The following is a 26,963-nucleotide window of genomic DNA, read 5'->3' as shown; positions in this document are numbered from 1 at the left end:
ACTTTTTAGAAAACAGCTGAGTTGTACTTTTGATGAAAAAATTAAAAGTCCCAAAAAAGTTTTAAAAACAGAGAGTATGTTGTTATCTGTTTGATTCCTGCTTCTTTTTACAAGTCTTCAAAAATTGTCTCTCAATTGCTCTTTTTGGAGGACTGTATTGTTTCTAAATTGAGTTATTTCACATCATGTATATATTACATCGTCACATCATGTTGACTGTCACACTTGAGATGTGAAAAATTAATTGTTTCTGTTGATTATCTAATCTAAAAACATGCTTTGTATTAGTAAGTTTTTACACTAATACATGATAACAGTTACATATAATTTACTGAAAATTATCCACGCAACGACATGTTGCTTACATTTTATACAGCGATAACAAAGTGAATCTTAAAAATGACTGGGAATAGGTGATCAATAGTTGAATGCCATCTGCATCGATCAATTAGAAAAGGATTTAAACATACAAATTGTGTTCCTCTTGAGGAATCATATTTTAAGGGTGAAATGTGCCCATAAAGCAGTTTTTTAACAGTACGAATTACATGTCTGTGTTTTCAGTGTGTAAATTCTTTTATATGGCTCAGTGAATTGAAAACAGCTTTTCTCTTTGACATCTGTTACCAGCTCGTTGGTCAAGGGGCTCCTGTTTCACAATCCAGGCCTTTTTAAGTGAAAATGCAAGACTGATCAGACCACTCGTGATTGATGCTGTCCTGTAAACCATGCCAGTGAAAATGCATTGTGGGAAATCCAATATGTCTCTGTACATTCTGCAGGTGCGTCAGAGGCCTCTGGCTAATACCAAACATAGTCACCACACCCTGTGCACCTTGTGCCTTATTTGGTTGACTGCCCTTTCCCCATGCACCATTGATTATCCCTTAATGTGAAAAGAAGTGATGCCCTGAGTGTCAGTTTCTGCACAAATGATTAATGACAAATGTGTGAATCACTTCAGCATTCTTCTGATAGAAATATTTTTGGTTTAATGTGGAGTGGGTGTGTCACATTGGGGTTTCTGATAGAAATCAGTTAACTATGGGCTATATGGAAAGATGCACCCTGGACAGGTCAATGTCAGTCACTCTCATTCAGACCAACAGGCAAGAGTCTGTTCATCAACCCACCACATGGCCATGAGGCCCAGTCTGTGGTCTACAATGAGGAAGCAAATCGTGATAGAATAAACCATAAAAGTACCTTTGTACCACACAGTAGCATATCTCCACAAGGAAGAAAGAGGCAGAACAGAGGTTAGGGTTATGGTTATGGTAACCCTGACCTTTTTGATGTGTTGCATAACATCAGGCTGCTTCAAAGAAACCTTTTCTTTATAGTGTGTGAGCTCTTTACTTTACAATAAAGCCTACCGTAAAATTCTCATCCCAAAATGGAAAAAAAAAGTTAAAAAGAACTTTAAAACAGAGTAAACAACACTAGATATCCCCATTACATTCAGAATTTGATAGTAAAATCTGAAACAATGTACATGGAACACATAATGTGGAGGAAAATTAGAGCTTTGCTGTCAAATAACAATAAACCCAAATATTTTATTGATTTAACTTCTTAAAATTCTTGGATTGTAGTTCCCATTCCCATTATTTTCTAGTAATACCTTGTCACATCAAGGCCTCAAAGTGTTGGATATTTTTTGTTAGCTCTATCGGCCTGGTCAAACTTTATCAGGTCATTGAAAAGTTGCATACGTACAAAACTTTCAGCAGTCAGACATAAATAATGTGACAGGAGATTATGAACTGAAAACCTGTATAATAATGATTTTGCATTTTAAAAAATGACAATGTTGTGGTCTAAATGAACATTTGTGGTGACCACAATTCTGCTTATTTGTTAAGAAGTGCACTAGTGTGTGAACTTTTACTGCCACAGACTTGGTGTGCAACTGTGGTCCTAATTGCACTATATTGCCATACCTGAGGCCCCTTCATTCACATTTCAAAGGTGCTTACGCATGTTTTAACTATTCTCCATCATACAGTATGCCGGGAAGGTCTCAGCTCGGCCCTAATTTCACTGGATGCACTGCGCTAGATGACATCTGCCACTACCCAATGCGTCCCACAAACCCAGACGTTGGTTTTCCTTGGATAGCAAACCAGTGGCCTCATGCTCCACTCTGCATCTGATTACTCCGTCTTGATATTCTTACAGTAAACAATTCACACTTGAAATAACAAATGAGGTGTTTGGCATAGAATGGACGGAAATACACCGTCACAAAAGAGGATTGATGATCAAGTTTGGGAGTACATAAAAAGACAGAGGGGAGATTTAGAAAGTTCATGACGCTTCAGTCTTTATGTTCAAGTGCTGAACATGCAGGATGAGAAAAACAAATGTTATTTACTATGAATACATTTGATTGTCTTTTCATATGCTCAGTACCCAAGATATGGAACAAAATATCACCCACAAAACAAGTACAAAAAACTGCTAATCACTCTGAAGTATTTACAGTCTATGATTAAAAGCACCACAACCTGCACTCGTTCAATGGGAAGAAACTCGGCTTTCCTTCTGACAAAGCTTGCTGGTTTTTAAAAACATTACAAATGACCCATATTTCAACCACATGCGCACACACACACACACAAACACACACACACACAATTGAACACTTGCAGTTTTCGTCAATCAAACTGTCGGCAGACACTAAAAACGTGCTTTACAGTTGACATAGTTCAGTTGAAAGCACATATTTATGGACAAATGTTTTATCTTATATATATTTTACAATACACAAAATGTTATTTTTAGTGATGTCGTACAAAATAGAGTTGGAACATCATGTCTAATTGAATTCTTTTGCAGCTGAAAACTCAACAAATGACTTGACTTTCTCATTTTGTAAGTTTCACACTTTACAAACTTATCCCAGGGCCATACGTTTGATATGCAAGATATATACTGAATATAGGGATGTAAAACATAGGGGCCGAGGACCAAAACCAGCCCACAAGAGACTCCAATTCAGCCCACCAAATTAAAAATTCTAAAAATGTCAAAAGAAACAGATTCTTTTCAAAAATATTTCATAAGCGTAATGGACACAACACAACACTGAGACCCTGAAATCACAGAAAACAAACTAGCATCACTCTCAAAGCAATGCAACTTTGCAAAAACACGCATAACTGCATAACAACAGCTATGGGAGAAGTTTTTGGACATTTCATTGTATTTCGCACCAGAAGATATCGGTGAAACTGGCAGTATGTTGAAACTGTAATATTTTTTCTGTTATAATAATTTGGCTTTGTAAAAATGTAAAGATTTGAATCATGCGTACTCTGCTCCTCGAATAAAAAATAAACTAATTTAAAGGTTATTTTGGCACTACGTTTTAACAGGATAGCCAAGTAAAGATGAACATGACCTGTATGTGGCCCCTGTGCTTGACACCTTTGGGATATAGCATTTTTGAGGGTAAAAAAAAACCTGACAAACAACAAAACAAACACCATAAACAGAAATCAAAAGTGTGTAAAGACGTCTCTTTTGCTGCTTTTAAATGAAATTTGCACTTTAATGTTAAGTAACTTTGTCTCAGTGAAGTTCAAATTAGCTTTAAAGTTCGAGAAATATGCTTTAAATTTCCAGAGAGCGCCATGTAAAGGGTTAACCAAACACTTTCATGACCATGTGTATTCGGGTGGCATGTGCAATCCAGAGAGCAGGAAAAGCAGCACATGCATGCAGAAACATGGAGCCCAGCAGAAACAGGCCCTCCGTGCTTGTGTAAACACTTGTACCTGCCTGCGTGTGACTCGTGTCCGGGGAGTGTGCAGCCGGGAGAGGCTGCAGGTTTCACAGCTGCAGGTTTCAGAGCCGCACAGGCCGGGCCCAGTGCTGCAGGTTGTCCTGTAGGGTGCCTGCTCGGCTACAACAAGCATGCTGTTGATGTGAGGTGCAGAAGAGGAGGGGAACGTGAGGAATGGCTGAAAACTGACGGCGCTCTCCTGCGAGGAAACCGACCAGGACGCCGATCACCGTCCCGGTAACGTCTAGCCGGACGCTTTTCCCCGCACGGCGGGACCAGCAGCCGTTGGACGGACACCGCTTCTCCCACCCCGCGCTATCTCTCCGGGTTTGTTGCTTATTTAATGGGACAGAGAAAACGTAGGAAAAAAGATCGTAAGGTAGGCTCCCGCTCGTGTCGCCAGTACTTTATTTTCATGGACTCATACGACACTCGGCTCCGAAATGTTTCCCTTCGTGGTCCAGCGCTCCTGCTCCGGGGGGCTTCTCCTCAGCTAGCTAAACGTTAGCGGGGCACATTTTCTCCTCGGATTTGTGAATGTATGAAGTGTCGGGGGGGTCGTATTTTTGTTTTTGAGAAGCCTCGCTTCGGAGGAGGGGGGCTTCATCGCCTCAACCGGTCGACCACATGAGAAGCCGACGTCCGGAGTAGATTAAACCACAAACAAAGGCCCCCCACCCCCTCAGTTTCACCTCCTCCTCGCTCCTTGGAGCTTTTTTTTTATTTTTTATTTTTTTTATTTTTTTAATTACCGCTTCCACCTGAAACCGACGGGGAGAACACAAGATGCGTGTGGATTTATTTTGGGTTTGTTTGTGGTGCCTCCTTCGCCCCGGTGCCGCCGGTCAAGGACAGTCGACGGCCGTTTGCTCGCCCTCCTGCAGCTGCGATGGAGATGGGGGTGCGGACTGCTCCGGGAGGGGGCTGACCACCGTCCCGTCCGGGCTCAGCACTTTCACTTACTACCTGTGAGTATCTATACCCGCACACACACACACACACACACACATCCCCAGCAGTGCACCCCTGAGGCCCCGGCGTGGCGGGTTTGTTGTCATTAAGAACGCAAGTGCACGGCGGTGGGCACCGAGCATCACCGGGTAAACTTTCTACAAATAGCCCGCCAGCGTGAAATGTCCTCGTGGAGATGTTAGAAAGTATCAGCGCTGCCAGAGCACGGCTCGCCTCGGCACAGCGACTTGTTACCAGCCTGTGCTGTTGGAAAGTTGCACCATAAACACAAAGAATACTGAGTCTACACAGTTTCAATCCATGCTGCTGTTGGTATATATGTGAAGAAGAACTTAAAATCCCTCTCATCACTATAGATATGTGTTAATTGGTTATTATGCGAGATGCAGAAACCGGAGGCGCAAATAATGGATTACAAATTCACATGGCTGTAACAAAACTTTGTCTCATGGTATTTGTCCTTGTCCACACTTTATCTTATCTGTACTTTTAAAATAGGAAATTGTTACTATTCAAACCTTTTGACATGCTTAGTTGTAGAAAACAGCTTGCTTCTTTTACCAGATTCCTGTTTCATGTCTACATTTGTTTACTAAAGTGTTATTTGCATATTCACACTTTGCCTCACCAGTGTGTTTTCAAGGTCCACGTTTCAAACATCAATAAAACCCTTTTTTAGTTTCTAATGAAATTCCTTGTGCTATTACTCTTTTCAGAAGAGTACAGTGTACCATTAGTCTTTCATGAGTGTGAATTTTTCAGTAACCTTTCTGCTTCTGTTTAAAACTACTTGAGGCATAAATAGAAGTAAATGGACCTTAAGTGTGAACTAGCTATGAAATGTGGTTTATTTGATACCCTTGATTACAGTGGAGTTATTGTACATGCTGTGATCTTGCAGTGTGATTCATTGCTGTAAGGTTTAGGGTTGCAGCCAACAACTACTTTCTTCATCAGTTAATCTCAATCAAGTTGTTGTTTGGACTTACAGGAACCAGAGAATGATGAAGAAACGTTCACCAGTTTTCCCGGTAGATTGAGAGCATCACAACTGTAATTGTTCTGTTTTTACCAAGTGATAACCAAAAGATGTTTTGTTTACTGTCATTTAGGATTAAAGAAAGCATAAAGTGTTTTCTTCCTTACAGCTGAAATCGGTGAACATAAATTAAGATGAAAACCTTTTTTTAAATGATGGAATCAGCTAGTAGTTGGAGTTCACCATTCTAGAGTTTCAACATTGTATATTGGATTTATTAATGACAAAAAAATCTATGGCAAGCAATGCTGAGCAAATTTTCTCATTATCTTAGGTTTATTTTTTAGAGTAAAAACACTCAACATCTTCCTTTATTTGTGTTATAAGTTTGTGAATTGAATAATATTCAGTTTAGGCTGTATTTCTTTTATATCAATTGGTTGTGAATAGGATGAACACTGAAAATGTAATTGACATTTTACACTTTTCAATTACAGTATTTAGAGCCGGTTCGTCAGTAGTTGTACAAATTGTCAGCAGCAGTAAGTTATACAAATATCTGAGAGAAAAAATACTCATAGTGCATCTGGAGAGCCAATTTGAAGCAGACCAATGGCTTATTCTATCCTTGTACGCTATATGCAGTGTCAAAATATTATTTCTACCTGGTGTTAAACAGCATGCCGAGTCTTCAAAGATACTTTGTGAACTTAAAAGTGTCAACTTTTTGGTGTGAATGGTTATGTTTTTTCAGTGGTCAAGCCAGCATTCAAAGCCAGTGTTTTCACCTTTAAATCCTTCTTTTCTGTGTTTACTCTGTATTGGAGGGTATGTGAAGACCCATGTGTATGTGGAAGTACTACATTTACACATCAGTTTAGCTCATGATAAACATTTTACCTTAATGAACAAACAAAAATGTTCCTCTCTTCACAAAATATACCATTTAAAGATTCAAAATGTCGCTGAATCTAACGTGAAAAGAAAACTTTTGAGTTTTCTTTCTCCTGAAAGTTGTAGTATTCAGCGCTTAGTGACTGAATCCCTGAGAAATGTGCGAACTGCTGAGGTCACAAAAAGGGCTAGTTTTGGGTGAGTAATCCATGGATGGTAGCCAGTTGTGCCGTGTTCCCAGTGTGCTGTATGTTTGGTACATAAAAATTAGGAGTCGGCTTGCGCTACTCCCATATTTTCAGTAGAAGTCTAAGAATTTAACTACTGCCTTAAGTCAGAGCACTCAAGTTTATACAAAACGAGGCAAGTAGGCAGCAGGGAGGTTATTTCTCTGTAGAGTGGTGCAGGTACAGTTGATGATTGTCCCATGAAGAGGCAGTTTGTTTCACAACCTCTGGGTTAATGACAAACCGAAGTAGCCACCTCTGACTGTACCCCCTCAAAAGCAAACAAACCTTTCTCAAGATGTGTTGCTTGGTTCGAAAAATAACTTGCTTGAATGTGTGAAAGTGTAAAAAGTTTGTTCTAGAACACTTTTACGCTGTTTAGCCACCTTTCAGGAACTGTGGCCCCTGGTCTCGCTACACTGCGGCTCATAATGTGCCACTTAAAATCAGAATTGTAAAGAGAGTGCGGGGTAAACCTGAGCAGAGAGAAAGTAGATACATGTCACACCAGGGCCTCACACCACACTGCATACGGCTCAAACTCTCAGCATACTTCTTCTGGGAAAGAGTACTTCAGTATATCGCTAGCAGTCAGACATCTCAATCACAACACTGAACAATGTTTTCATAAAGTGATATCACAGCCCTTACTGCAACTCTGTGAGCCAGTTTCATGCCCAAATGGAAAAGCGTGTTGTTTTCAAGCTTGTGCAGTAATCTAAATGCTGTGTGACAGGTTTTAAACACTAAACTGCTTAATGGATTCACTACAGACTCTTTAAAAGTATGTGAAAGGTTGTTTGTCCCTCTCTCTGTCCTTCTCTCATTTGTTCTCCTGGTCTCTTGAACTTTAGTTGTCCTCTCCCACTCCCTCTGTCTTTTGTATGTGGAGCAGTGGGGTTAGGGATCATGATGGATTAGTGAGACATATTGCAGCTGCAAGGGCTCCTTCTCCCTGGGCTAATGCACCCACAGTGTTTTTTTCTGTTCATATGAAAAGAATAAATTGCATATGCAAATGCAACAGTTGAAACTTTTTTTTTCAAAAAGTTGTCCCTATTGCAGAAGCAGAGTGAAAAACTAGAAAGTTGCTAGAAAAAAAACCACATGCTGATCACAGTGCAAAAATAGAAAGGTGCATTCATTTAATGAGGAAATGACAGATTCAGTGCACAAAGCTTGTGAAAGAACTCATAACATAGATAAACTTTGTCAACTACATATTTTGATGTTGTCTGTCTACTGTTGGCATTTTGGAAAAAAAAAATTAATGGAAGATCAAGCATTTTTACAATAAATCATCTGACAGTGTTGGCGCAGACTTTTACCTACAGCCCACAGGGACTTGAGTTTTGGCTTCTCCAATGGAAACAGCCCTGTCACAGAAAAGCAGAAGAGAGAAAAGACGAGGCCCCTCAGCCAGTAACAAAGCAAACACTCCTTCAGGAGGTATGCAGTTTACCTGTCGCAGACTCCGCAGGCCTTCATTTTTAGTATAGTCTCGACATTTTAAGGAAGCTGTTATTGGCATACAAATCTTACTGAGGTTTAGACCTTTCATAACGTGAAGGAAGCTGAGATGTGTGTGTGTGTGTGTGTGTGTGTGTGTGTGTGTGTGTGTATCGGGGAGGGGGGTTACGACGTCAGGGGTCTTGCACTCTGCTGGTGGAGCTTGCCGGCTTCACCATTGGTGCCCTCAATCCATTTTTAACTGAATGATACTTTTGTTCTTGGTCAGCAGAGGCGAAAAGAGCCAGTCAGTCGTTCCCGCTTCCAAACAGGATGAGCTGTGGATGGAAGAATATTAACGCCCCCACCCCCCCCCACCCACACACAGGCCTTAACCCTGTCCTTCATTTATATGCCTTTTAGCCCCCCACCGCTGGTAAGGATTTCAAGTTTCCTGGGTTTTGTGCCTTGGTTTTGAACCTTTAAAAATGAGCCCAGGGAGTGGATAGTTAAGAGTCTGCGTGTTTTCTTTAACAGAATCGTTTTCAGAAAGTTAGTGAACATAATCTTTAACACAACCTTTTTTGTTTTAGTAGCAGAGCAGCACGTTGAGCAAAACAGCACCGATTATGTTCCCATGAATCCCATAAATAATCTTAAGTGATTTCATGAATCACATCATGTAAACATTTCTATCTTACCTAGATTGGCCCAATTTAAATTCAGATGGGAGGAGGACGTTTATGATCCGGTCAGAGTCCAGGTCAACAGCACATTGCATTCCTTATCTGCTATGTCATGTCATACTTCAGTCACAGTGTTTTGTAGAAAAATCACAACTGGTCAATGGAGGAGACAAAACTGCTATTAAACATATTAAGAAATGTCATTTTTTTAACACTTTGACAAATGGAAAGTTGGCAGTGTTCTTTTTTTTTTTTTTTTTTTTTTTTTAACAAGTCAATGAAAACCTAACTGTGGAGCAAACAAATTCCTTATCATATTACTGTTGGATTTCCAGGTAGAACTGGCTGTGGGATCATGTGTGCATCCCACAAACGACCAACTCCACCCTGCAAAACTTTAGTCCACTGACTGAATTAGGTGATATTTTTGACTATAAACTTGCACATTAATCCGATAACGTTATTAATTCTTCTTGAAAACAAGGCAACCTTATTTCTCTATAGTAAATATTTCATTTAGATTAAAATTAAATAGGTAACTGTGTAAACATAGCTAATGTTGCATGACAGCCATATTTTGGATTAGCTGGTAGCGCGGATCACCATCACTTGAGTTATATACACGTATAGCAGAGAAAACAGACTTGAAGCCTAAAATACACTGAGTTGTGCTCCAGTTTGGGAAAATGCTGATAAAATAAACAACCACGTTCTTTTCTAAGATTTTGTAATACAGGTCAGTTATACAAGTATTATGTTGGCAGTTCATTTTTATTTTTAGATTTCAAAAATGTGGTCTTTCATTATACTAAAAGACACTGAGTCGAATGACAAAAAGTGCATCAAAGTTCAAATTCACAGAAATTAAAATGGATGAATGATTTAACACATTTGAGGGTGTTATAAGAAAGTCGTCCTTATCCTTAGAAACAATTGAAGCATTGTTTTGTTTTCCATGCTTTTTTATGGTTGTAATTTTAGAGTGCCGATCAAGTGCATTTCTCATTTTGCTACAGTTTGGGAGACATTTATTGGTAGACTTCTCAAAACGTAAGGTGTTGTGGCCAGATCGGAACAGGGTGAGGATTTTACTTTTTCACTCATTCATCCATTAAATACCAGAGTTATGCTTCACTTAGAATGTTAATGATTCAGTGATGTTTGGTTAATTTTTAAGTGTCCTCTATACTGAACGGTGTCAACTGATTGGTAGTAATCCTCCTTGCAGTAGACACAGTCTGACATTGTGCCTGTGATATAAGACATTTGGAAAAACTCAAAAAGGAAGTCAGACAATTAATGTTTCAGTGAGACTTCATGCACTGTACACAATGAAGAGATGCTGTATTTTTAATGGGTGGCCTTCACTACCAAAAGGCTGCCTTTGAATTTGTCTTGTAAGAGATGGGTAAGTGTTCACAAATACAAGAACGAACAAAATCTTGTCAAATGGAAATGTGTCTACAGTTTTAAGTAACCTCAGTAAGCCCTTTCTTGTTACACTTTACTGAAAACTGCAAATTTTTGTCTTCACAATGACATTTGAGGCTGTTACGTGAAATTAATAATTCCTTATTCTAAAGACTGAGTAATAACACATTCGACCTCTCAAGTGTTTTTACCATTTTGTGACTATTGCCTATGCAGTGAAAGCAGCACAGCCACAGCTCTCAGTATACACTAGATCTATTCATCTGCTGCACTGCTCTGCACCTTAAGCATCTGTGAGAGCACCCAGTCCAAAATACAGTGTTGCATTTATACCTCTGAAGCTTTGCAGGTAGACTGGATATGTGAATTTAAAGCTGCTCCATGGAGAGAATGGACACATCTGTTTTTGTCAGGCACACAGTTCACAGATACATCTGAATTGTGCTTAATATTGACAGATTAATAAATGTTTCAACAAGAAAGTAGGCTGCATATCAACACACACATTTCCTGTAAAAGATGTCCGTCACTTTTTTTTGTCACAACTGTATATTGGATTGTATAGAAGGTCACTTAACACATAATTAGGTGGGACAATTTAACCACCATTAGCGTGTAAGGTGAAGCGCATGTAGCCATAGCAACAGATGACGTGCTAATGCTCAGTGTAACAACACTGAAATTCAATGAACCAGGTGCTTACTTGGTTAGTGTAATTACCATAATACACTTAATGGTGAAGGCATTGTGCTGTCTAAAGGAATAATTGTCAAATTGATAGTTAATTGCTCTCATTGACTCCAACACTTAGCAACAGCCATTCTGTGGAACACATCTGTCTGTTTGGTCACTGTAGCAAATGTCACGTCTCTGTAGCCACTTCAGAAAAGCCTCTCCGTGTAAATGTAAGCTTATTTTAAGTACTATGCTTCCTCAAAGTACTAAAACATTTCGCATACCCTCAGACAAGTAAAGGAGAGGTAGAGAAGTGTTTTGGTGTTTTTTTTTTTTTATATTTTTAGATGATTTTAAAGATATATTTCATTGTCATCATTTCTTCCTGTTTAAAAATACTGACTCATGTATTAATGTGTGTCGACAGAAAGGTTTTTAAATGTTTATATTTATGTCTTGTTTCCACGAGGTATTTCACCTTGCATTATGACTGAAATACTCTTGTACTTTCACCAGAGCCCAGGACCAAGTTTTGTATTTTCTTTCCAGGAGTGACTTGATATTTGGCGTTTGTCCCATGCAGGCCTGATTTGTGATGAGCTGCGCTGATTGTTGTCCTTCCGGTGAAACCTCCCACAGGAACCAATGACCTTTCCAGTTGTGTTAAAGCAGTTCTTGGCATCTTGGTTTATGACCCCAATCAGATTCCTTTCCTGGTTCTTGGTTTGCTCTTGGAAATTATCTGGATGACTGATGTTTAAATTATGAATCTTTTTGTGCTCTTGCAAATAATTTACAGTTTCCTGTGAAGAGAGATAAGCCAGGTGTGTAAAGTGGCTGTGTAGCTCATGCATGCATTTCTTATCAAGCATGGTCATTTAATAGCAATAAAGCACATTATAAGTTTTGTGACTCTGTGTATAGTGTGAACTGTTGAGGCAGGTTACTGTAGGTTAGGATTAATTTATATGTCCTTTGTTTGTCAGATAACTGTCAATTATGAAACTTCGTGTGGCGGTACTGGACAAGGGTCACTCTACCGAACTGCCATGAGAATATCTCTCCAAGTTACACATTTTCCTCTCCTTAAAGCATGCCTCATTCCTTTCTCAGTTTATCTGTCTCCTCTGTGCTTGAAAGAAGCCAAATGGCACATGGGATGGGAATTTACTGATACCTGTTTGTAGAAGCGTTTAGGCTTGTCACTATTTATCACGGCTACATTTTTAGTGTCCTCTTCTGTCTGTCTTAGCAGGGACAGGCCAGGACCTTGATGAGTAAAGCAGTTGGACGCGGAGGGAGGGAGGGAGGGAGGAAGTGTGATAGAGTCATACAGACCTTCTGTACACCTCAGCCCTGCATGCGGTTTCAGACCAGTCAACAGTCTGGGGAAGATTTAGTCAAACGGTATAAAATGTGGTCAGAGGATGTATCCATCTGACCACCAGTGGTGGCGGATGCGCAGCCGTGGTTGCAGAACACCGGCGATGTTGTCATGGTGGAGAGAAAAAAGAAAACAGAAGGATGTTGATGGAAGTGTTGTTGTAGCTGCACAGTCTATATAGTAATTGGATAACCAGGTAAGTGGAGATGGGACATAGGTCACTGAGATGATGAGGGTTCTGTCAGGGCCCACCTTTTAAGGTGTGTGTGTATGTGTGTGTGTGTGTGTGTGTGTATGTGTGTATTTGGGTCTGCGGAGGAAGGGCAATATGATCCTTTGCAGGATTCAGGGGCCCACACACAAGGTCTGGGAGAGATCTGGCAGTGAAATTCAAGATGGCCAGTTGGAGAGTAAAAGGGGAGGGAGGGGTGCTTTATTTGTGGATGTTTTATCAGTCTTGATTGTGCCATCTCTTTGCATTTGGCATCTACGGGCGTTTTTTTTCTTTGAAGCAGGTTAGTAAGTTCCTCATCAAGATTAGGCTGCCGGAGCGCTGTTTTCTTTCACTGCAGAAGTCTCCTCAGTGCACTTTAGGCAGCCTGTTTGTTCCCTCTTTTTAAAGTGGCAGACCTCTATTTGTCAAAGTCTGAAAACAGACAGGCTCTCCTTACAGCAGCACACACACACACACACACCTTTTTAGTTTTTTTTTTTCTTTTAATATTCTTTATGAGGCTGTGAACACACAGACTTCCATTAGATTTTGGTGCGGAAGCAAATCAAGTCCTGTGTGCATATTTTTCATGCCGCTACATGCCTATCTTTACTTGTTGATTTGAAAAATGAATATCCCTGCGGCTAAAGAGAAGGGCTTTTTTAAGGCTTTTTTTGTTGAGGTTACAGTCATGCAGGCACAGTCAAACGCGTACAGCTGCTGTATAAGCCGGGTAATCTAACTGTCCTATTGTATTCATAAATATCTTGACTGCAAACATTTCAGCAGGGTCGTATGCACGTTTGCTGTGGTTTAATAAATCAAATCCTACACAGATACTATTTCTGCAATTCTTCAAAGTTCACTCTCTCGCACAATATTGTACCAGTTTAGTTAAACTTTGAAACACTTTGCAAAACCAGACACTGAAGTGGCTTCATTGTCAAGGTAGGAATGTAGATATGAAAAATTGTACAGCATAATTCAAAATCAAAAAAGCAAAATGCCAGCGGCAAAGCCATAAGTAATCACTTTTTTAAATATGATGCTATGCGATTTTAAAATCATGTTTTTATTGCAACCACATTGAATGGATAGGGAAACTGACACTTTAACCGTGTTTCTATGTTTTTGTTTCGACAGTGACCTGAGCATGAACAACATCACCGAGCTTCCAGCATATGTATTCAAAAACTTCCCCTATCTGGAGGAACTGTGAGTACTTGCCCCTTTTTTCTCCTTATAATGATGTATTTACTCTGCGAGGCGTTGACATGAGGGCTGGTCTTTATGATATGCACCTGGGTATTTGAGCTTGTGCCGTAAAAGCTCGGAGTATAGGTACACAACATGCCCTTCTTCTTCTGCACTGAAGGAGATAAGCGTGGTATTACATGAGGTAACGAATCACTCAGCATTCATGAATTGAACTGGGGCGGTTATAAAAGGTGCAGTCGAGCTCAATTAAAGAAGGTGAGATGAATCGGCATGCATTTAGGCAGCAGTCATGGGACATCCTGCATTGATATTTGCTTTTAAGGGATTATCAGGGTGGCAACAGCAGAACTCCGCTGTGGGGCTTTGTTGAGTGGCATGCATCTAATCTTGGTGGGTGTCATTTCTTTACTCTTTAAATACTCGGCTGTCTCACTCGGAGCTGCTGGGAGTCGGAGATAAAAATCTGTCTACCTGATATCAGGTAACATGCTGCCGAGAGAGAATGCAAAATGACCCTTGAGTGAGCGCACTCCAGCGGCTCCAGCCTCACTTGGCTTTGTGCCCCCCCCCCCCCCCCCCCCCCCCCATTTTTTTTTTTTTTTTTTTTTTTTTTTAAGGTTTTTCTTTATCTTTCAGCTGGTCGAATCGTCACCCTTTTCTCTTCCGTGCACCACTCCAATCTGCTTTGTTGAAAGGCAATTTACTTTTCATCGTATTGTGCAGAGGAATGCAAGTCAGGAAGGAAGAGGGCAAAACAATGGTTTCTGTGGCAACATGGCTAAAAAACCCACCCACTGTCATTTCGACTTCTTTCTGGCCTTAAATCGTCAAAACTGACAGACTCTTGTTGAAGAAGTCTGTTTTTTGAAGGTAGGTATTTTGATTGACAGAAACCCTTAGTTCATTTGTGTGTTGGTTTAACCTTTAGTTTTTTTTTTTTTTTTTTTTTCTGGAAAGAAATCAGCAGGCCTGTCTCTGTGAACTTTAGTGGATGACTTTTTTGCTGTAGGGCTGCAGTAGTGTCAGTGAACCGGAGCATGAGCCCGGAGGGCAAAAACAGGGAGAGAGAAAAAGCCGACAGAGAAAGAGATCAGGGGAAGAAAGGAGAGCGGGCCATCTTCATACAGGACAGGAGCCGAGACAAGGGAGGAGTACTCCCTCCTTTTTAGTCACGCAATCCCCCGCACACTCTTTCTTCCTTGCCAAAGGCACAACAAAGCTCAGCAGACGTGATGACAGAGGTATTCTCGGTCTCCTTAGCAGGTCCTTTATATTCCTCAATGAAACCAGTGACTGGCTCTTTATGTATCAGCTGGTAAATGTGGACGTCCACGCTGATATAATCCATTTTGTTGACTGAATAATTCAAACCGTCAGTTGAAACTTGCTCAACGTTACCTCACTCATACGTTTCTTTCTTATATGTTCCTGTATGACACATTCCTACTCTTTTCAGTGCATCTGTTAGAATTGGGTTTCATTTAATATTTGTAAAAAGCGAACTTCATAAAGTTTGTTTTGAAATGTGATGGCATTGATGGAGCCACATAGTGTTCAGACTACTCCTGCTGGTCTTAAAAGCTCTGTTCGAGTTTGAAATGTGTTTTTTATGTCCTCATCATGAACAGTTCATACCTTACAGGTAATCAGAGTAAAACCTGCTTTCTGTATCAAGACTCAGAACAACACATTCAGATTCCACTTTCAGTTTATCCGCACCAAATATTTGGAACGGGGTCCCAGAAAAGCTCATGACGACTTGGAGTCTTTCAAAACAAGGCTAAAGAACTCTTAAAAAATAAATCACTTCATGTTAGACTGTATCTTTAACTTTTTGAGCTCTTACTATATTTTTATTGTTTGTTTATTGTGTTTGGATCTTTCTTTGCTTTGTTCGGATTTCTCTCGCCAATCAGCCTTCCCATTCAGTCAAACTTGCGGCGCAGTTGATGGAATGGGAAGACTAATGTGAAATGGATTGCTCCTGAAATATAAAGCATGACCTGACACAGGGGTGTCCAGTACTGGTCCCACAAGGACCCCGTCATACATATTTTGGGTCACTTCCTGTAGCAACACGCCAAGTTGCAATAAAAGTTTTCTTATTGAACTTTTGTTGGAGGTTTTAGATTAGATCCAAGTGTTTCGAAGCAGGGAGGCATTAAAGCGTGCAGGACCGGTCTGCTAGGGCCAAGGTTTGACACCACCGGCTCAGTGTCAAACCAAGGTTTGATGCTTCATTTATATTTCCTTCCTTACCGTCTGTAAACATGGTGGTCCTCATGTCGTCATGTTCAGAAGGCAAACAAACAAGGTGCTGCACTAATTAGGACTGTGTTTGGACCAGAGGTCAGTGTCAGAGGGAATGTGGCATCGACTGTAGTGGTTCCAGTTCACACTAACTTAAAAACTCGTCAAACGTGGAAGTGCCTGACATCTTTGTTGGCACTGAAGCCCATCTGATCGTTTTGCTGTATGCTCACTCAAGTATGTGGGACTTATGGAAGGGATCATGGACTGACTCATACCTTTTTCTTCTCAGCGGTATAATGATTGTAATGAGGAATAATTATTATTATGGAGTTATGAGGTAGGAGGAGTGGGTCTGAAATGCTCTCTCCAGTCGTTTTTTTTTTTATTTATGTAATTGTAAAGTTTTCTGTCAACAGTAATGTTTTGTGTTGCATAACTGTTTAATTTCTGTGTAATTTATTTTCTGGGAGATTTTCTGTGTTGCTATGGAGCAGAGTCCTTTCGGGGGCGTGAATCGGAGCAAAGCGACTTAAAAACTCGACAGGAGTGGCTGATTTTGCACATTGTGAACCCACATTGAAGTGATTTTCATCTTCTGTTAGAAGCATATATTTGACGAGCAATTTACCTTCACTGTCTTTTCTATGTGGAACATTTTCAAAACAAGGACATTTGTTAAACATTTAAGCCTAATTTACAAGCAGGAGAGACACTTTTGTATCAAAAGCATCAGTTATGTTCAGTTTTAAACCAGCATTTTGATTATAACTTCTACTTCAGGAAACAGGCGCCTGAAAATGCTCCTTCGTCATCATGACTCTGTTAAAAGCATACACAATTATCGTAAATTATCGTTAACATTATAATTGACAACTTGCATGTAGAAGATAAAGTCACAGGCTTATGGAGGCTACCTGTACCAACAATGAATACCAATAGGTGTGTATTGCTCATGTGGGAGCTTGTTGTGATGGAGACAGCTCCTTGTCGTGATGTCTCCATAAATGTTTCCCAAAATGAAAAATTGACTTGTTTGAATTTAAGAAGCTTTTTTTTCCTCTTTTTTTTTTTTGACTGATCATGCTAATTTTACTGCTGTCATGTCCCCATTTTTCTTTTTTCACTTTATTAAGATCATGGTTGAAAGAAGCAGACCTGTGGGAGTTGTGTTGCACAAGGAGAGGATTTAGTCTTTCCTCATTGAGAATCATGAAAGCCCTCGAGCAACATGTACTGAATTTGCTGAGAAAGGGAAGCGGAGGTGAAGCTCTTCATGTTGTGAAACCTGAAAGATATTGGATGATTGTCAAACCATGTTTGCATGTGGCTATTAGAAACCTGTCACAGTCACCACAGGTCCCGGATTGTGTAAGTTCCCACGTAGATTGTCAAACTGAATTAATCACATCTATAGTTATCTTGGACAAAAAAAAAAAAAAAAACACAACAGAAAACAGCCAACTGCTTCTGCCAAGAGTCACGTCAGCTTGAACTTGTAGGCATCCATATGCATGTGATAACCTGTACTGCAAGTACACATCATGGTCTCTATTAATCAGGAGTTAGAATGTGAGAATGCATTTGTCTGACAAGTAGTGGCTGAGTTAACACATTCAGTATGTCTACATTCAGGTGTTGACTTGGTTCACTTTTAAATCGTTACCTTTGATTTTGGAATTATTTGTTTTGTTTAGTCTCAAACGGTGGGTCAACTAAAGTTGAGAAACGTTCTGAGGACCATTTATAGCAGGACTGTGATGTGACAGGTAATACAGGCAGAGTCAAAATAAAGAGACAAATCTACACATTTGTGAAAAGCTCAGGTTAGAAATTTCTAAACGGTTAAGGAATGATCCCTCACTTAAAAATGCGGAGACTTCAAATTGTACACCAACTGTGGTTCATGCTAGAACCACCCGCATTATACCCTGTTTTTTTTTTTTTTTTTTTAAATGGGGAAAAAGTAGGCAGTTGTTTCATTCAAGTAAAGTTCTGGTAGGTGTTGGAGTGATGGGTCTTTTGGGGCGTAGATTTGGTCGACTACTTCTGCCACAGAGTTTCCCGTTAAATATCCCTGTCTCTCTAATTCAGTGAAATTTCTGACCAACCAGCAAAAGACCTGTTTCAAGTCCTCATAACTGACATGTGGTCCTCACACACAGTCGGCCTTGGTTCTCAGGCTCACACCCAGCAGCTCTTGTTGCAGGGAATTCAGCCTGGCCTGACTCACGTTGCAGGGTGATAAATCTGTTGCTAATCTCTCAGGCCAGATAGTATACTTGGTCTCTGTGTCCCAGTCAGTCTGTCCCCTGCTTATTTACACCCCTGTTTCCTATATACTTCCTGTTCCCAACAGGAAAGGGAGGGGCCCCCCCAGCCTCAAGTAATTCATACAGGCGCTGAAGCAGCTGTTTAATGATAAATGTTACAAAATGTTACATAACTGCTTGTATTCTGTGAATTATTTGTCACTCTCTGAGGGGGTCGCTGATTTGTGGGGGTTGGAGGACTCAGAAAGGCCTCTGAGGAGGGGATATCCAGGAACAGCTCTAATCTCTTATGGGTGACGGACGAAGTGACAACAGGCCGTGGCACAGTCGCGTCTTTGACACCCCAGGCCTCATGTTCAGCTCCAGAGCTGGAACCTGATACACTGAAAGGCTTCCTGTGAAGAGGACCCCCTCCTTTAAAAAAAAAACAAAAAAAAAACTACCTTATTCACCTTACGCTAAAATATTTCTTGTCTTTTAAGCTGACAAGCACATAACTCCAATTTTATGTTCCCTCTGTTGGTTCCGATGTATTTTATATTTGATGTTAAGATGTTACTGACACTACTTTTAAAGCTTGCTGGAGTTTTGCACAATTATACATTTCACAAATACTGAAAGTCTGCTTTTGTACGCCTTCATATCCTCAAGTGTCTCCTTAGGTTGTTCTGGAGAAAAAGGGTGAAATCTAAACGTGATCAATATGCCAGCATGCCTGAAGAGATCGGGCTCCAACTTTTTTCCATTCCCTCTGAAGACACAATTCAGTGTATCACTGGTTCGTGACAGTATGATGTAGCTCTACTATCGTAGTTTTCACTCTTCCTGATGTGGTGAATGTGGTTCAGTTGGCATCTCCAGCTTTTTGTCTACTTTTTCTTAGAACTAATGGAAAATTTAATGTGGAGTTTGTTCTTCACAGATGTGCCGGATTATTGGTGTCCCGATATTTCATTAAATTTGCAGTTTCAGATTGTTTAAATGATGAATCTCCCACTCATTCTCTCAACTTTATAGTTTGGGACTCAGACGCGTATTTTCAAGGCACAGCTTTGCCATGGTTCAATTAAGAGTTTTTCTTAGATTTCTTTTTGTTTCATTTCCATCTCTTCATGTTACCCCATACTTTCTGGACAGGTTGCTATTTCAACACAAAGTAACACACACACACACACACACAGAGACTCGTCATGTTTTTGAACTACAGACTGATTCCAGTGTACCTGTGCATGCAAACTCCACCCTACCATGAGGCGAGAGTTTTAACCACCGAGCAACTTCGTTGAAAGAAAGTTTTTTTCTCTTTTTTCTTTTCATGCTGTTTTTTTTTTTTTTTTCTTTCTTAACCATTACTTTTCCCCGGGGTTGTTGCTGCCTTTTCGTTGAACCGTTTCATAACGTGCTTCAAAGGTTCTGATGTTGGTATTGTTTAGGAATGTCATGAAAATAATTTTCAAATTATTTTTCTCACCTAGGCGACTTGCAGGGAATGACCTGTCATTCATCCACCCCGAAGCCCTGTCTGGACTCCATCAGCTTAAAGTCCTGTAAGCACGCACCCCGTCTGCCAATGTCAACACACACACACGCACACACAGTGTGAAATTTTCCACAAGCTGGGGGAGAAAGTAAATATTGCAATTTGTGGTAACATTGTGGTGCTGCCACTTATTACCTCTGTGGACATCCTCTTGAAATAGTCTAAATGCAATTTTCCATCTCTGCTTGTGCGTGTATGAAAAACCTCCTAGAGAGAATTGTGTACAAGCGCTGTTTAAAAAAAAAAAAAAAAAATTTGTATGGCATAAATTAGAGTGGGCAACGCGCCCCAGTATGCTTGCACAGAGTCGGGCACTCAGAGCAGCACACAAAGAGCTGCCCTGTTTTTCTTGTGCTCCGAGCCAACAGTTCAAAGTCCTGTTTATCTACAGGTGAGGTCTTAGATACAAGGCCGATAACGGATACATCACAAGTGCTTATCATATCAAGAGATTTACTCTTGTTAGTTGTAGCTACACAAATAAAATGAGGGTAGTTTTTTTGACCCAGCACAGCCCAACAAAGTCTGATTGGTGTTCAGATTTTTACACATAAACTCAGTTTTACATTTTCGCGATGCACCGTTAAGTCATGAAATGAAACACTTTACACATAAAGAGTAAATTTTCTTCCCCGGCAGCAATTTGTGGAGACTCCACTGACTGTCTGCAGTTGTCTATATTTGTTTAGGAAACCTCCATGAAGCCAGTGTCTCATTTAAAGGGGGTAATTGTAACCAGTGCAAAGCCACATAAACAGTGACAGTGTTTGCTATGAGGAGGACCTCAGAAATTTTTCTAGCATGCTTAATCTTGAAGTTATCTTCTAAGTCTATTATATTTGGATTAAGAATACTTAAGTTTCAGTTTAAAATGGTGTTTTTTTTATTTCAGGATGCTGCAGAATAACCAGCTGAAAACAGTTCCCAGTGCAGCGCTCAACAACCTTCACTCTCTCCAGTCTCTGTAAGTAATACACAGGATAACACACACACGCACACACACACACACACACACACACGGTGCCATCTTTGAGAGGCATTCAAATTAGTATGATACCCTTCTTAACCCCATATTCGAAGCTTAGCCACGGTGACCGAATACATTGACATAATTTGGACCCCACGAGCAAAGGAATAAAAGACCACGTGCACATGTTGAGCATCGTCCACTCAGAGTCTTACCCCCGATGTACACTGGATGCGGTCCGGCTGCGGAACGGCTGCGGTCCGGACACCGCAGCTAATCCGTAGTCATTAAAATCAATGCTGTGGTGCACACCGGCCGCGGTCCAGCCGCAGTCCGGCTCCGGTCCGGCTCCGGAGCCTCTGCGGAGCTCCGATCTCTTTCCGCAAGGATCCTATTTTTCCGGATGCCGCAGCCCTACCGCGTCAATTCAAACAGAAGCAAGTCGGGTGCCGGAAGGAAATGCGATACGTGTTCCAAAATAAGTGACTTAAAAATAAAATCTGTGTCATGTTTTTGCCTTAATATTCAATTTTTTTACTTCTTCTGGTAGAATACAGAACAAACAACGTCATGTAGTCATTATGCGCTTTAGAAGAATGAACGCTTTTGTACTTCGTCATTGCTGAAAAGTCAAATGACACCAAAATGGCTCAAAACAGCTCTGTGACCGGAGCAGCTCCGTGTTGCCAGATTGGGCGGGTTTCTGCCAAATCAAACGTCTTTTTTGAACATGTCGGACGGGTTGATGAAACGATTATGTGTTTATGACGTGTTTTTTATCATACAGATACGGTTTTAACGTGCATTTTCAACCGAGATGGCGGTTTGGGCTGCTTTCTGTTGTGTAAAACGGGGTTCCTAGTGTTTACGGGGGATAACGACAGATCTGGCAACCTTCCCCAGCGGACTGCAGAGACACCGCAGGTGGTGTGAGTCACAGTGCTGTGGTATACCGGACCGGAGCCGGACTACAGCCAGTGTGCATGAGGGGTTAGTATCTCTAGTGGGCCTTCCTGTACAGCGTATTAGCCATGAGGAAAACCCTCACAGTTGTTGTGGAGATTATATATATTTTTTTTTAATCAGTGTGTCACCAATCCAGTCATGATGCTGAACCCATGTAGTTTAAACTGGCTGTGTGCTGTCAACTTTAACACCAATTCTGCTCCTTCAGAAACGTCAGTTGTTAATGTGATGTAGTTGTGACGAAAAATTTTATTCAGCTTTGTACGTTACTGTTTCAAAGTCTTTTATACTTGAGCTGTCTTGGCCCTCAAGTGCATGTAAATATATCCAATAAAAGCTCCCTGTGACTAATGGCTCACCTACTTTACCCAGAATATCTGAACAGAGTAAAATGCCACAATCATCATGGCTGCCGTCAGACAAGCAATGTTAATTTACTCACTTTGGAGATCATTTTTGAAATTCTGTGGCCTAAAGGCTGGAGGTAATAAAATGAAACTGCCACAGTGGCTGCTGATGTATCCGCACATGTAAATCAGGGCCTCTCAACAGTCCTCGGGGCCCAGTGTCCTGCATGTTTCAGCTCTCACCCAGCCTCAGCTCTCCTCAGTCTTCACCATGCTTGTAGAGAAGCCCAGTAACGAGCTCTTACTGCAATCAGGTGTGTTGCAACTGGGAGTGAAGTACAACACGCAGGACACTGGACCGGGAGGACCAGGGCAGAGAAGCCCTGAGCTAAATGCTTTGTCTTGCAAATGTATTTAAAAAGAAAGAAAAAAGTTACTGCAGAATTATGTTGGTAGATGAGAACAAACTGGGTTGGGCTGATTTCTCACTCTCAATGAGACTGTACTGATGATGATGATTATTGTTTGTAGTATTAGTCGTCCTGAAATACCAGTGTTTTAACTTATTGCTATGTTAGTTTTGGTTTAGAATAATATAAAAAAAAATCAAACAACTTTCTACACACATTCCTGATTTTTAAATGAAAAATCCCAGTGATCCCATGACTTCAGTAGCACTGGTTGGTTCACACTGGTGAATGTGTGTCAGTGTTGAAACAAACCACAATCCAAAACAAGTCAACTTGCTTAAATAAGTTGTCATTTCCACAGTGTGACCATATTGTACTGATGAGGCATCTGAATATGATCAAACTGCAAGCTTCTCAGTAGGAAAATGGAGAGTTTCACAGAGCTCCCATAAGCAGCTCCAAAATGCAGCGATTTTGGAATAAGTTACAAAATGTTCCCTCTTTTTGCACAAATGAGTTACAGTCGTCCTATTTTTGTTCATTCTCACCAACATATATTAGAACCGTTTTAAATGAAACAGTCTTGCCGTCCGTGACCGTGAAGCTTTCTCACAACACTTCGCACCATTGTTAGTCATGCTAACAGCAGAAAACAAAGTACTGCCTGTACAGCAAATGCACATGAATTTAGCGCACCCATAAATTGTGCTTTCTGAAGTTTATTTAATTCCCCTCTGGGTTGATGTATGTGATGATGAGCTTGTTTGTCTCTTTTCTGGACTCTGACAGGAGTACTGCTGTAGGCGACCGTATTTCTTGTTTGTTATCGTCATGTGAACTCTCTAAACTGTGAAATGGCAACTATTCCAATTCTGAGCTGCATAAGAGCATGATAAGCTTGAAACTTCAGTGCATGTGTTCAGCAGCACACGGCAGGATTCATGTTAAAAACCTTTCTGAAAGCAAGAAAAATGACATTTATTGAAGAATATCCTAAACACAACAAAACACATTGTGATGTGTTTTTTTTTTTCCATTCACGCAGCTTCCACACCAGGTTTCTGGTTGGATTTGTTGTCATGTTGACTGCTTTAGTAGTGCAAATATTTGACATTGGAATACTTCTGAACGAGTAAATATGTGCTGTCAGCACGATATGTTAGAGGTTGGTCTTCTTCATCCTTACATAATGACTTGTGTAAGAAATTTACTCACTCTCCAAGTTCAGAATAACAGCTGAAACCTTTGAAATTGTTTACTGAAGACTCTCAGGTCATGTTGGGTTGGATTTACTCGTGTCACACACTTTGCTCCTGCTGCAGTATTTGTGTGCGCTAAAGCAAAAAGCCAATGTAGGTCAGCTTTTTTTTTAGTAGATCTGTTGCAAATTTCGCTCGTTTCGTGTGTTTGTCTGGTTTTTCAGAAGCTTGTGTGTTTCGGTAATGTCCGCTGTCGGTCACCGCACGGTCTCCTGCATCACTTAGTTTCATAGTTATCATTGTTTTACTGTGACTATCGAATGACGGCTTCATTGACACCATAACCTGCGTTGGGCTTCATTCGCTGCACTCCATCCAGCGCTGTGCCTTTTGATTCTGACAGGGACCAATGGAGGGATGAATCCAGCTGCAGAAACAAGCTTAACGTCAAACTTCCAGCTGTTATTACTCCTTTTTGTCCCTCCTCCTTGTCCTTCGCTTCCATCTTTTTTTTTTTTTTTTTGTGTGTCTCTTCGTTCTTTTTACCAGATGTCTTCTCCCTGTGAAGGTTTTTAAGGTCTGTAGCAGAAGTCATATGCTGTGGCAGAGTGAGGACTTGGTTTGGATTAAGCCTTGGAGAGCTAAATGTCAATCAAAAGTGTTTTTCTTCCAGGCCAGACACTTGAGGAATTTTGAGGGAGGGTGAGACTCTCTGTTAGGGAGGATAGCTGGAGAAAACGACGTGGTGATGGTGAAAAGGTGCATTCATATCACTGCTTCAAAACAAACGTGTATTCCATGGGTTTTCAGCGGTCGCCACAGAGGTACATTAATAACGCTCATATGCTGGATACCATGAAACATGGTTGTTTATTATTATTATTTCCACTGCTGTGTGGATGACACTCTGCTCTGCCTCATCCAATCTCCCGCCCGCCTCCTTCACTGATTGCATTGCTGACTTAAAAAAAAACCTGGCTCACCCGAAACTTCCTGAAAGGTTCTCCTCATTGGCCCAAAAGCAACAGCTTTTTTATCGCCATAAACAACGCCTCGGCTTCACCCTCGCCCAGGTTAAGAGTCTGGGCGTCATCCTCAACAGTACTCTGTGTTTTCAATCTCAGATCAATAACATTACCCGGTCTGCCTATTTCCACCTACAAAGCATCAATCGTCTCCCCCCCACTTCCTCACTCGCCACGCCGCCGCCAGCCTTGTCCACAGCCTCGTCACTTCCTGTGGATTATTGTTACTCGGTCCTCTTCAGCCTCCCTCTCAAATCCCTCCATAAACTCCAGTTAGTCCAGGGTTCATCAGCAGAGCCCCTGCATCCCCTACATCACTCCTGTCCTCCAACAGCTCCACTGGCTCCCGGTTGAGTCTCCTGTCTCACCACCAAATTCTCTGGAATTCACGAACATCCCAACTCAGAAAAATAGACTCATTTTCTCAATTCAAATTACAACTCGAAACACATCTGTTCAAAACAGCAAATTCCTTGTGATGCCAATTGCCCTGTGTCTTGTATTGTTTTTACTATTTTTAATATGAATTTTGGTGTTTATGAAAATGTTTGAACAGTGTCTTTGGGTGCCAAGAAAGGTGACTCTAAATAGAAAAAAATAAATTGTGAAGTAGCTTTCACAGAGAAATCCCACAAATTGATTTACAGACCTAAAGAGAAACCGTACAACGTACACAAATATAAGTACATACAATTAAATAATTGGATTTAACAGAAGTTGGTAAAGTCCTGCCAATACAGATATGTTTTAAGGTGCTTCTCAGGCATATCCAGCGAGTCCAGCAGAAGCACGTTTCATAATCAACCGACTCAAAAGCCTCGAGTGGTGATCCTGGTGGGGGAACACCCAGCAGACCTGGACAGCAGGCAGACGTTTACACGCAGAGCAGGTCGGGCAGGTGCTCGGATGTATACTCACCATGTAGGGCTTTAAATGTTGAGTCAGGGATTTTGAAGTTGCTTGCAGAGCTAAAGGGAAGCCGGTGTAAGGAGGCCAGGACAGCAATAATATGACAGGATCTGTACGAGTTCGCCAGCAGCCTGTCAGAATCATTCTGCAGCAGCTGGAGACCATCGATGGACCCTTTGTTGAGAGGGGAGAAAAGAGTTTTTTTTTTTTTTAAATACATGTCTGTGCATAGTTAACATCATAAACAAACAAGGGCTTATTCTCTCCCTGTTAATTAAGACCTTGAGTTTGTTTTCTGTAGCAAATCTAACCCGATTATATTTACTCTAAATTACTGTGTGGTCAAGGCTGTGAATAATTTCCTTTGGGATTAGTAAATTATTTCCGTTCTATTTGATTTGTGTCAGTATGTGGAGCATTTTACTCTCTGTGTTGATGCATGTGACACACATTAGTAGGAATTATTTCAATAGTTGTGTTGGTTGGGAGCATTTTAAAATAGTTTTGAGTTTGCAATATATTGACGTTGTGGCAGAAAAGTCTTTTGCAGTTGATTTTTAAGTTGTTGAATTTTGTGCAATATTTTTATGCGGCCACCTCATATTAAGCTATGTTATGGTAAAATGTGTTTCATTGTCTATTGTGATAGATTTTCTCGATGACCCGAAAATGTTTTTGCATTGCAGCAGAGTCACTTCTTATGTCTTCATCTCATACTGTGGCCATATATCATCACATTTTTGCAAGAACTTTCAGTTGTCAAAGCAGTGTTTGTAAGATAACAAAATATTTTCCCAAAATATTTGCAACTCCCATGATCTCTGTTATGAAGTGGAGTTTCTTTACATCTTCAGCAGCCAGCAGTGCTCACAAGTGTGTTTGCAACACTTGTCACTGAATGTACCATGTGATGGTTTCACTAAATACATCCTGACTGATGGACAAACTTAACATGCTGGAAATACATATGACCCACATGAAAAAGTGACCCTCTGTGGAAAGTTGTGAAGGAACATCCTGACATAGTCTGTTGGTTTTTGACATAACACAAATAAAACAGTATTTATATAATGTTAGACCAAATATGACTCCAATCTCAGCTGTGCTGCATAACAGGTACAAAAAGCTCAAAATCTTGTCTATGTTTTTTTTGTTTCG

At 40.6% G+C, this 26,963-nt stretch overlaps 1 protein-coding gene across 1 annotated transcript in view; it reads left to right on the top strand.

Annotated features, from left to right (window-relative positions):
* Positions 1 to 3,726: 3,726 nt before the first annotated feature.
* The window catches only part of lgr4 (leucine-rich repeat containing G protein-coupled receptor 4), a 38,151-nt gene continuing 14,914 nt past the window's right edge, over positions 3,727 to 26,963 (top strand). Inside the window, exons 1-4 of the mRNA XM_030093006.1 lie at positions 3,727 to 4,758; positions 13,845 to 13,916; positions 19,918 to 19,989; positions 20,875 to 20,946. Of these exons, the coding sequence (XP_029948866.1) occupies positions 4,577 to 4,758; positions 13,845 to 13,916; positions 19,918 to 19,989; positions 20,875 to 20,946 (398 nt within the window). The 5' untranslated portion in view covers positions 3,727 to 4,576. The remainder of the gene's footprint in view (positions 4,759 to 13,844; positions 13,917 to 19,917; positions 19,990 to 20,874; positions 20,947 to 26,963) is intronic.

The sequence above is a fragment of the Salarias fasciatus genome, chromosome 1 (genome assembly GCF_902148845.1).
Source record: "Salarias fasciatus chromosome 1, fSalaFa1.1, whole genome shotgun sequence".
Lineage (NCBI taxonomy): Eukaryota > Metazoa > Chordata > Actinopteri > Blenniiformes > Blenniidae > Salarias > Salarias fasciatus.
This window is presented reverse-complemented; position numbering and strand designations above follow the sequence as displayed.